We start from the raw sequence: 12,609 nt of genomic DNA on the forward strand, positions 1-12,609 counted from the left end.
CAGAAGATGTATTTCTCTCCTTGTTTGAGGAGTTTTGTGTTTGCTTTAATAGTGATTCTGTACAACAGACATGAGGTAGGTAGAACTTTTCCAACCACTTCCCCACCCACTCTTTCCAACACAGAGAGGCCATGTTTTTATCAGAAATCCACTGCTGTGGTTTTCCTTAATGCTGTAATGCTAAGGTGCATTAAAAGGCTACCATAAGAATTCCCTGTATCAAAATAACATACATAAGAATAACCTGTTTTGCCCCATGATACTAATCTGAAACACAGGGCCAAAATTTAACTTAGCCAATTCATAAAAGAAAAAAATCTTTTCCAATTGTATTTTCCCGGGGGAAATAAACGACTCTCCAAGTTAACATTTGGAAGAGTCCTGAGCCACAGCGGCTGGCTATGTATTTTTAGCAGACGTAGCACCCATGGGGTCTTTGATGAGCAAAACCTGCTAACTCGTTCAATCCCTTTGCTCTCTCATTAGCGCAGCCTCTCTGTAACTGTGGACCTGCTTTTGGATAAACTCCACAGCTTTCGGGTTTCTTTTCACAAACATTTTTACAGCACAGACAGTCTCTGACCAAGCAGCGGCATGAAGAGACACTGGCAACGGCGGCTCCTGCCCGCAAAACCACCCAGCGTCCCACACGAGAAGGCTAAATATACCCGTTTCCATCAAACAGCCGCCGAGACCGTGGGGAGTCAGTTGTTGGTCGGCCGATGGGTTAATTAACTAGCGCGAGATGCAGTCAAATTAAAAGCGAACATGACATGAAGGCTCAGTCTCTGTTCACGCACATACCATTCTCATGAGTGTCCACACAGAGTGTCCAACAGTAGACCTCCAGCACATAAACATAATGTAATGAGTTTTCCTGACTGACTAATGAACCTGCTCCTGTAACAGTTTATCCTTCACATAGAGATGTATCGTGTTAAAAGATAACCAGGGCAAACTGGGGCTTATGACTGCACATGAGAACCTGCAACAGCTGGCTGGCATGATTCACAAGCATGTATGCAAAACTGGGCAGGGCACTGCTGAGCCTGAATAAGCACAATAATGTCCCCATTGCAACTGTGCAACAGCATCCTGTAAATCAATGTGTCTGTCCTTGCCAATCACGTCACTCACCTATTACTGAATGTCCTCTTAGACCACAACAGGGTGCCTCCCAGTCAGTTTGATCTCAGGGGTATTACCGCTACTGTGTGGAGGCAACCTGTACAATGTGGAGGTAACCTCTACGCATATCATAAATGTGAATCATTGATATGGGCTGCAATGGTGCTGTCCATACATCACCCATAAAACCAGCAGAACTAATGCTTACAAAAATGAATAATTTCAAAAGCTCAAATACAATCAGGGGGTTGGGGGGGGTGAAACTCTTTAGCAGTCGCACATCTGAATTTAAACAATGCTTATTGAAAAGGCTTAGCTTGTTAGCTAATGATGGGCTTCCCTTGCACACATCCCTCACACTAAATTACAATGCAATATGACATGAATTAATGGAATATATCTGCTGTTTGCAACATAGTAATGGGAGGTCTTTGATCCTCTAATCACAAATTTGGACAAAGATTCATTACCACATTTCAGTTAATATACAAATAAATACTTGCTACTGACTACAAAACAAAAAAACAAAGCCAGCATCAGTACAGTTTCTGATGTTGGTGAAGACTCATGGTTCACATGGGCGTTATGAACCAGTTGCCAATTCATAATTTAAAAAAATGAACATTTTCAAATGTAAAAACCTCACAAATGCTTGGCATGCTCCAAACACACTCCATGTGGGTACACCACAGAAGGTACCTTTTTAAAGGTTACTGCCACCTGTGTACCAGTAAATGTTGCCAAATCCGGGCCCCGGCCATTTTACAGAGGAAACATTTTCCACTCTTGGTGCCCCTTACAATTCATATAATCACAAAGAGAAGGTTACTCATGTGGCAGCAATTTCACCAACACCCCATAGTAAGTGGCTGACCCTCTTGCCGCTTGAATCGCGCTCCCCCCCCCCAACTCCCAACACCCTCCGAGAACCACATCTATCAGTCCATCGAGGGGGATGTTAAACGGCAACCTCTGGCCCATTAAAACAGGCAGACAGGTTCTTGGTCGGCAGTGGCATGCTGTTACTAAGCAGGAACGCTGTTATTGATGAAATTCATTCAGTAATGAGGCTTGCCTACTGTACAGGAGAAAAAAATGTCACATTTTGAGCCGTTCAATATCACAAATGGCTTATATATGTCTATATATATACTTTATGGATATAAAATTGAGCGTCCACAATACTTAGCACTTTATTAAAAAAATCAAATCAGCATGCCTTCCCAATGTCGTCCATGGTGTATTAATTAATTCATTTTTTCGCTGGGGTTAATGCCACCATAAAAATGGGTCTTAAATTAAAACAGAATCTATATACAATTTTTATTGCATCCTCATACTAAAAACCAGCTCCACGTTTTGCTTCTCTGGTAAGAGAGTGCGCTTTTGTTAGTATGAGGGACCTAGTAAATTGTTTCATTGCTGCAGAAAGAGAAGGCCCTTTGACTCTCGGCAGAAGACATCATCCGCTTACACGGTTTTACAATAAAATCCGAGCACACCGCAATAAGACCCGCTTTGTTTCAAATACATCCACATTAAAACGTTTATTAGACTAATTACAACTGACTCCCATTGAATTTCTTCCTGTGTTGCAGATGCGTTGGCAGCAGTCCATGTCGTATCACAATGTCTTTTTATTCATTGCCGTGCACAGGAAGGGGAAGGAAAGGCAATGAGTAGGTGTAAATCATCAAGAGGTGGTTTCTCTAGTCCAGCTCTGTGCATGCTGGGTAATGAAGTATCTTAATTGGAATGAATCCGTGGCTGATCAGTATTCCCAAACATCTGGATATGCTGGAATGGCCTCGCCTTTGATCTGAGAGGCTGTGTTTTCTGGTGTAGTTAAGGAATGTGGTGTTCATTCTGCTGATTCATTCCTAGTCTAAAATCTGTTAATAGTTTTGCACCAACGTGGTACTTCACCGATTTACATTTGGTCATTTGGGACACACTCCTATACAGAAGGACCAAAAAGGACAAATGCATATAACTACATATAAGGCTGCATGGTAATAGTACATACAAAACAAAACACATTCAGAAATCTGAACACATGTCAGTAAGTCACAGTACTACAATACCTGGTGCCTTACTTAAAACAGGGTAAGTGCTACAGTGCTCAAACTGTGTTAATGTGTGATATCTAATATCACCTAATAATTCTGCACCCACAAGAGAATAAAATTGCAAGAGGTCATGGACAAGAGAGGTGGGTTGACCCAATGGACGATGTGAAGAGCAGACCCCCCAAGCTTGAGTACGGGGGGGGGGGGGGGGGGTCAGCCTTTCCAGAGAAAACTGCCTTGGCAGGAGTCAGAGAATAAAAAATAATGACGATAATCCGTTTATCCGGCTGATTTAAGCGAGGAGCTCAATTCCCGGAGCCGGGACCCCGTGGTGGCACACAGATCCCAAGCACCAGGCCCACCTCGCAAGGAACATCTCTGCTCAGCTGGTGGTGTAGTAGGCTGGCTCACTCCCCTTCCAAACGCGCCGACACCCACGTCTTACATATTAGTCCAAGGTGCTGAGTGGCCTCTTTTTACATGGAAAGAAAATGAGAAAACATGGTAGTGTACAGTAACATGGGGTGACACATGGAAACACAAGGTTTTCAGAGACCTTCCCACCAGCTGGGCTGAATAGATGTGAGGGGTCATAGCCATTGGTAATTAATGTACACCCCTTGAAGCTCAGAACCTTTTGCATGCTGGGAACATTCTGTCACTGTGTCTTGAAGGAATCAATTCTCAACAAATTGCTAATGTGTTGGGATGGAGAGTGCTGGTAGTGATGAGAGAGTCAGACTTCAGGAGCCCCATAATGGGTGAAGCTATTGTACACTGTCAATCACAGACCTTACCTGTAAGGCAGAGTCAAAAGATTTTGCTTTACATAGCAAAACACTGGGATTGCTTGAAGTTGGGGAGTTTCAGAAATTTGGGATTCATGAAGGCTGTCTACAATCACTGTGTGCTGGTGTCAGCTAAATTGTAGCTATCAATGCATGAAAATGGATATTTTGGAAATGTATCAGATTTTATCTCTGGGTATACAGGTGGTAGAGGAGAAAATATTTCCTGTTTTAAGCAATTGGCCAAATGCATTTACTCCCATCCTCCACACACCCTACGTTACACAAGGGGTTGGTTTATCATCTCAGCCATTAAGGCAGCTCTTTCCACCGTGCAGCAGCTAGTCTGGTTCACTGGTTAAACACAGACCTCCCAAAGCCATATCTATAAACACAGTGACAGGTCATACACACTCACAACCACACGGTAGACGGAAAGATGATGCTGAATTAGAGAGCAGGATACGCAAGGCACTTAGCAACATTAGCAGCTAATTAGAAGACTGTGATAGATGGGACCCAGCAAACAACCAAGTATCCAATTACTTTGGAAGTAGCCCTGTCAGGGATGCAGGGATATATATATATATATATATATATATATATATATATATATATATATATATATATATATATATATATATTTTTTTTTTTTTTTTTTTTAATAGAGTCTTTTGTGAACTTACTAGCATTACTTCCTGGGGTACACATGCAAGGGTGTTGCTCACATGATTTCTTTGGCTGGAGCCAGACAATTTCATAAGCTTATTATTAGAGAACAGATTCACGACCCTCAGACATGTTCAAAACATGCTGGGAGGTGATAGGTCTGGGGGAATGTACAATACTGAACAGCAACAAAGCCTGCTGAATCTGCCACCCGGAGCAGGATTGGGGGAATCAGCAGGGCTCCTTGAGGGAAGGCTCCAGTCTGGGGGCCTGGTGGACACAGTCCGGCAGAGACACTCTCTGGAGGGGGGAAAACAAGCAGCTTATTGTTTGCAGGGGGGATTTGCTTTTTGAGACCCTCCAAGAAGAGGTGCGGGGGTGAAAGCCAGATCATACCACAGTAGAATCTCACTTCCAACATTCCACAGCAATGAAACCTTCCCCCTCCTACCGTACGAAGGCCCATTCTCCCTCCCTGACGCTGGTGTTAGATATAACGCTTAAATGGTTCCCCAGGAAGACTCTTAACTTGTATCCCCCTGATTAGTGTTCCCCTCTGGGTACTGAAACACTACTGTCAGCTCCATGTAGATATTACCCTTCTGGGCCAAGAGCTGGTCATGTATTAATTCAAATTGGTTTTAATGTGGTTTAATAAGAGCTGTTTGTTAATAATACCCCCCTTGAAACCATGGTACATGGCTACTAGACTCATATAAAAGTCAATAAATGGAGGACGGTTGCCAAAAAAACAGTAATCCTGGATTTTTGTTCCGTCTGCGGCAGCTGCGTTCAAATTGGCCAAACATGGCTGTGTCTCCGCCGTTCTTGAGCAGCAATAAAGGGAATACTTTACTTCAATTGTGTTGCTAATGTGTTTTAAATGTACGTTGCCATGAGTCATAAAGAACACGTGTGTCAGAGTCCGCATCGACACAGTTCTTTTCATTTCCTCAAGCCCCCAGGAGGACGTCCATTATGTGGTTTGTTCCGTCGTCCTGCCCGTGTGATTACAGGACCTCAAGTCTTCGGGGAACGGGTTAGAAGACTGGGGTCAGTTTCTTCCCCGCAATGCTGTGAAACCGGAACAAACTGCCAGCCAAACCAAAGTGCCGGTCAGCACCAGCATGGCAGGTCGCTGAATGCATGTTGAAGAAGTGAAGTGTTGAAAGAGGTGACAGCAACACATCAGTGTTTTGGGAAACTTCACGCTGGTCTCACTGGAGTCTTGTAAAATGTAAAATGGGATGTCTATAACTTGTGCAGCTACCAAATTGTACCCAAAGTGATTAAGGCAAATAAATCTGGTCACACATATCATTATGCCACTATTAATCACAAGTAGTAAATAGAACTAAAGTCCGAAGTATGTCAGCTATCCCAAGGTAAAGATAACAAAACATGCACCCTACAAATATCAACCTGCACACGTGCAGTCCCTCAATTTAATATGATATTTTCCTTATGAAACGCTCCTTGTATGAAAGAAATTATCAACAATCACTTGAGCAATACCTCCAATGAGGACCTTCAAAGCACCATTTCACTTGAGTTTAGCCGTAATGCATACATTCTCCCCAGTTCCCAGTGCTGTGCCCAGTCCCTTTCATTTGCTCTTCGACTCTGATCCCAAAATGAAATGGTCACAGACAATTACTTTTTATTGACATATTTATTTATGTGCATAATAAATGTGTTACTTAGCAACTTTTTTTTAATGAAGGCAATCTGCTTGAAAGGAAATGCGCTCCGGATGTGATTAGCAATTACGAGAGAATTTGTACAATTTAAGGGATAAAAGACATGTATTTATGCTTCTACTCAATAATCTTACATGTGTTGGGTCTTGATAGTTGACATATGGTATACTTGCATAGCGCATTAGATTATGGGGCCAGCTATGTTTAAGTACTGTATGTGAGTCTACTCTTGGCCACAGTGCTCTGGGCCAAGAAGTCATATTTAATGTGACTACTAATGATTCCAGATTTTCTGTGCCTCAGAGGGCGAATGATGCCCCATTATACAGTTATTAAAAACTGCAAATTATTGCAGCCTTCATCGTCCCGTGCCACGTTATTAATTCAGGGATGTCATAACTTCCATTTACATTGCCGTCTCCGTGGAGATGAATGCATTGCACAGGGAGGGCGTCTGATTGGCCAATTCATAACAGAGATGTGAAAACCATTTCTAATATCGCCTGCAAGTTTTCCTGTGTATATTTCTGGGGGTATAACCTGTTCCAGAACGGAAATTTCACTGGCGTGGTCCACCCACTCAGTCTGTCTGAACATACTAAATTTCATCACCTTTCAAAAAAGATTATGCTGCTGTTAAACTACAGTTGCGGTGTTGGGATACACCCTCGAATTAGTGGAAGAATAGTTCTACCAAAAATGGTGATGTTCGATGGGAAACCTGCATCAGTGTCGCAGTGGGTTCGTGATTTGCGCAAATCTCTGGTGTTTAAGCCGAACTAGCGTTTCCTGTTTGTGGTTTCACTTGTTTGGCCTACAAGACATCACATAATCGAGGGGCCAAACAAAGCTAATGAAAACTCATTTTGTCCAATCTAAAGGAGGCTTTAAATTTATCCGTCTGTCCATGCCTCCAGTCACATACTGCACCATCCACACGCACGGGATCAGCTCGGAGATAAATAAAAGTATCCTTTTTTTGTGCTGGCACGATGGCGAAAACTGCCTCAGAGTTAACTGAAGTGGTTTTACAATGAAAAGAGGATTTTGAGAGCACAGCAGGGGACCTGGAGAAGTACTTTCTGATGTGTGGACAAACATCTGATGCCCAAACCAATGTTAAAGTGTGCCAGGTGTCCCTTCTGACTTATTCACATTGAGAGAGAAGAAGAGACAGTTTGGAGCAGGGTGTGGAGGGGGGGGGGGGGGGGGGGGCTGTGCAGATAGACAAACAGACATAGCATAGAGAAAAGACAGAACAGACAGTCCAAGACATGAAAGACAGAAAGAGTGAGACAGAGAAAGAAAGAAGGAATGCCACCTGCAAAACAGAAGCGGAAAGAGGAAGGCGGAGGAAAGAGAGAAAAGGCACGAGAAAGAAAGGGAGAGACAAGTGAAGTTTCAGAAAGAGAGAGCTGGAGAGGATGTTTGCTCGACAGTGCGGCTCCTGTGTGTTCCCCTGCACCAGGAGCAGCATGCTGTTTGCTGGGGTTCGTGGTCTCTCACTAAATGAGTCCACTCAAAAATGTGTAGTTGTTTTATTGAAACCCAGTCTGGTACAGAGACAGTCTGGAGCAGCAGAAGACATATGTGAACCGTTCATTAACACTGCTCTTGCAGCTGCGTTTTAAAACAGTAAGTTTACGTTGTAATTCCCTACATGCTGGGTTTATAGATATCACTTGTGTTACAAGGATGCACAAAAGGAGCCTTTTCCTTTTTGGGGTTAGGCTGTAAAAACATACAGTATGTTAGCCTCCTGTGTATGCTGCAGCTATAAAAGGCTTTACATTCAGGAAGCATTGACTGCACCTGATCTAGGGTTATATGTCTTGCAGAAAATAAAGATGTACACGGTGTTAAAATGGTTTATTTTCAACAAGCAACACTGCCAGCAGCAATACCACCCTGTAGCCTCCTCTTGCCAAATGTTGAAGCTAAGTGGGGCTGGGCTTGTTTTTTACTTGGATGGGTGACCTCCTGGGAAAATCAGGCTGCTGCTGCTGGCAGTGGTGTTACGGGAGTACTCCTCCCTCTGGACCAAGTAGAAAGCAATACCCCCATGCAGTGATGGGGACACTGTGCTGTAAGAAATGTCATATTTCAGATGAGACGTTACACTGTGGCCCTGACTCAGATCGTGCAGTACTTACCACAAAGAGCAATGAAGTTCCATTAAGTCTCAGCCAATTTTCCAACCTGGATCAAGCAAACCGGCAATCTTATTATTAACTGAATAGATAAAGTCCTTGCTTTTCCACTGCAGCTGATATGTTGCATTTTGTCAGCAGTAGGTGAGGTAACTTCCCCGCTTACTTGAGATCCTTAAATGGTCCTATATAAAATGAGTCTCTCTTCCATTCTAAGTATTTTAGCAATATCATCTACCCTTTGGAAATATGTGTGTGACTTCACTGGCTTACATAACCTCAGGGGGTTTGTGGTCTGCACATGTATTAGAAATAACTTGATTCATTTGCTACTGTACATTCATAATCTGTCTGGCAGTTTGGGCCACAATTTTTTTTTTCAAGGGCGATGATTATACCATATGGATCCGACTTAAATTGGCCGTGACACACGTTTAACGTTGACGGCGCGCTGGAATGGCTCGAGGGGGCTTTTTAACGGGCTCAAGAAAGCGAACGCGGGCGCGAGTGCGAATGGGAGTGCGTCTCGCGTAAAAGGCTTGAGCGAAATCTGTGAAGAAGCGCGACCGCACAGAGGCATGAGTCTGACCAGAGTGGCAGACTTTATTCATGGAAACTGGAGTATTGCTGAGCACAGAATCCTGGATCCAGCGCGGGGGAATGACATCAGATCTCAACAACGTGCGCTCTGTCATTCATTCAATGAGCACAGATACACCAGTGTGGCTCGTAACCGATTGGTATAGCGTTTAGGTTCTTGTTAGGTTTTAAAAAAGTCCACTCCCCAAACGCCTTAGGTATCCGGTAGCACATTACTCCTGACTGTGATTTATTCAGAGAACTAGGCAATAAAAGAAATATGTAAAATCACACTTGATATGCATTTTATTGCATTCCATGATCTGGCGCATCTGAGAAAATGAATGGTAGAGTGTATGGTTTTTGAAATTGAAGCAAATGAGGATGCTACAGTTACGTGGTTCATATGATGTTGAACAGGAATCACAATCAGAGTTACATCAGAGTCACATGAAATGTATTTTAATGAAGCACAAACTACAGATATTCAGTCTGGTGACTAACATGAAATTATACGTCAGTTTTAGCATGAATACTCAATCTAACGTGAGTAAAAAATACACTTTCTGAACCACTGAACTCAGTGAAAGTTAAATAAATGAGATACAACAAATTTTTCCATGATATATTAGACAAACAATTTGAACTTTTAAAGATGTTTGTATTGTTATACGAGATTTAAAGACATATTTCAGCACAGAGGAGAAACTGAGACATAATCTTCACCAAACACAAAAGTACAAAATAAAATCAATAAATAAATCAAATATACCATATAAATGTAATAGCTATGTGATGGCTATGTTTTTTTATTTATTTTTCTTTTTTCTTATCTGTAGCTGGATATTACAATTTTCACTAACTGTAACACATCTGGAACCATGAAGAAGACAATACTGAAAATACAGTAATACATTTTTATTATTAGATAAACTCAGCACTATGTACACTTGAGTTTTGCCATGCTAGTTGAACAACTAAATTTCTTTGTCCACAATATACAGTTAGAGCATAAAGCGGTTTGGACGTAAACATTTTGTGCTGAGAATAAAATACTTTGCAACTATGCATGGTATTTGTATACATTACTCTCAAAATGTACATAATGAACATAAAGGCCATACAGGAATGAAACGGTCCATCTCCTTCAGGAAAAAAAAGGTTTGATTCGACATAAATACACCGCAAAGTCTCTTTTCTGTCTCAACATCATTTACATCCTTGGACCGTACCTTTTCTTTACTGCCCATTATTTTTTTTTTCACTTCTACCTCTCCCTCCTCTTCCCTCCGTCAGGAGCATCGTCTTCACGTTGGCCCTTTTTCCCACGGCCTTGCACGGCCTCCCCAGTGTCCATGTCTGTTTCCCGCCCTTTTCCTCCTCTTCCTCTTCCGGATGTGATGGGACATGAGCGAAAGGAACAGGCGTTGTGGAGGCGTGTGGTTTCACAGGGGATGTGCCACAAGTACTGGAGGAAGCAGCAGAGCTGGAGGGGTTTTTTTTTTGGGGGGGTGGGATGGGGGGGTTGGATGTGGTGAGGGAGTGGTGGGAGGGTGGGGGTTGGGGGGGATTGGGACATGTGTGGAGCAGCGGCTAGCAGCTTTGTGCACGTTTTCTGTGGGAAGTCTCAGTCCTCACTGGCTGGCACGGACCGTGGCCAGGTGGTCGCTATGTTGGTTCTGGGCTCGTACTCGGAACCTCTGCTTTTCGGACTTCTTCTTTGGTGCTCTGGATCGTTTCTTTCCTGATCCCCCTGGGGAGAAAACAAATAGACAAGAAAACAAAGCAGGTTTCAGTTTAGAGCGGACCACAAACCCAACATCCTACTCCTTCACATGGCCACATGCTGCCAGGGCTCCCCTGAACCAGTCTCCACTCTCCATTGCCTTGAAGATCAGCTCTCCCATAGCCGAAACAAAAATGCTTCTTCCTCCCCCTCCGCTTCACAGCTCAAGGCTGCTTGGAGAACGGGCTCAAGGAAGCGTGGCAAACTGAATAACACCCTTTCCAAGACTCCCTCCAGCCCAGGGCTAATGCGACCCAGCTGCCCCCAGTCTGAGGGCGTCTTGTGGGAGAGTGTTTCCATTCTGGCCTGGGCGAAGGGTGGGACACGGAAACGCGGTGGGCACCCGAGACTCACAGTGACGAGGGAGTGACAGGCTACTGAAACTTAGGACAACAACTCCAATCTGCCTCGAATAAGATAACGAGGCACGTATGACTTAAAGGAAAATAATCTGGGGGGAAAATATTAGGACCGAAGTTGGAAGACGAGATGTTATCTGGATCCTTATCTGGCAACAAAAACAAGGCATGTTATGGTTCGCAGAGTGGGAAAATACGAAAAATGTTGCCGAAAAACGATCTCTTAACAGTGGATTTCAAACCCTGGCTCAATATCTTATTATTGCACTTGTTCAGCCCATTTCACACAGGAAAATGAGGCAAAGCTGTGTAATATGTGGCAGTATTATCTCTAATTGCCTTCTCATATGGCCTGGCCTTTTGCCGGCTCTTTTTAGCAGCCCAAAAAGCCAACTTAAATTACATTGCTCAGCACCACACTATAAATTCTTTGAATGGTCTCAGAAACCGTTTTCAGCTGAAAAGTGGGACAACCTTGTGAAATAACAAGACGTTTTTAAAAAAATAAGCTGGAGTTGCTCTTTTACAGTTCCACACGACCAAAGTTGAACAAATATTTAATGATTTTGTGCTACGTCCAAGTCCATTTCCTGCAATTAATTTAATTTTGCTATTTTCCGTCAAATCTTGCAGTCTGACAACTTAGACAGATATTTGGAATACACGATTCCAAATCTTTATAAAAATGTTGCCTGTGCATTAAAACTCTGGCTTTTTGAATGCACGGATTTAATTTCGATATCCCCTTTTCAGTTCTGCAGTCTTACACAAACCATCTCTCGTTTATATTTAGGCCTCTGTTCCAATTAAACACAATTTTTTCAATTATGAATAACATATTTGAGTGAGAGCTCCAAAATTAAGAATTTGGCGAGCAAAGAAAAAATATGCGTTCAAAATTAAGGTGTGCATAGCAGTTAGACTGAACAGTGACATTAGACTCCTTTTCATAGCATATACCCACACACATTACTTAAAATAGAAATACTTTCGCATTACTTTGCAGAATGTCACTTCTGATTTTCGAGACAATTACAACAGAGGTTATGATTGTTGGGGCCAGCACACCATGAAGGTACATCTGGACCCTGGGTTTTCCTAATTGCTGTTTAAAGAGGGATTTTTTTATACATAACGGTGTTGTTACGCGCTTTGCAAGCGTGGCCTTCGATGCAATCAACTCAAAACAGATTACATTTGATGGCAATAAAGCACAAGTTTCAAAAGCAGCACTGTATTAAAACAGGGCTTTACCACTGCACGCCCATATGTTTTGTTCCTTGGAGCCATTAGTACAATATCCTGTCTTATAAATCCTGTATTTATTACATTTATGTGTAATGTGAATAAACATGTGAATGCTAACTCTCAACCGAGCTTT

At 42.7% G+C, this 12,609-nt stretch overlaps 1 protein-coding gene across 1 annotated transcript in view; it reads right to left on the minus strand.

Annotated features, from left to right (window-relative positions):
• Nucleotides 1-10,634: 10,634 nt before the first annotated feature.
• Nucleotides 10,635-12,609, minus strand: part of rspo2 (R-spondin 2) — a 53,675-nt gene continuing 51,700 nt past the window's right edge. Inside the window, exon 6 of the mRNA XM_036539600.1 lies at nt 10,635-10,836. Coding sequence (XP_036395493.1) covers nt 10,718-10,836 — 119 coding nt within the window. The 3' untranslated portion in view covers nt 10,635-10,717. The remainder of the gene's footprint in view (nt 10,837-12,609) is intronic.

The sequence above is a fragment of the Megalops cyprinoides genome, chromosome 10 (assembly GCF_013368585.1).
Source record: "Megalops cyprinoides isolate fMegCyp1 chromosome 10, fMegCyp1.pri, whole genome shotgun sequence".
Taxonomy (NCBI): domain Eukaryota; kingdom Metazoa; phylum Chordata; class Actinopteri; order Elopiformes; family Megalopidae; genus Megalops; species Megalops cyprinoides.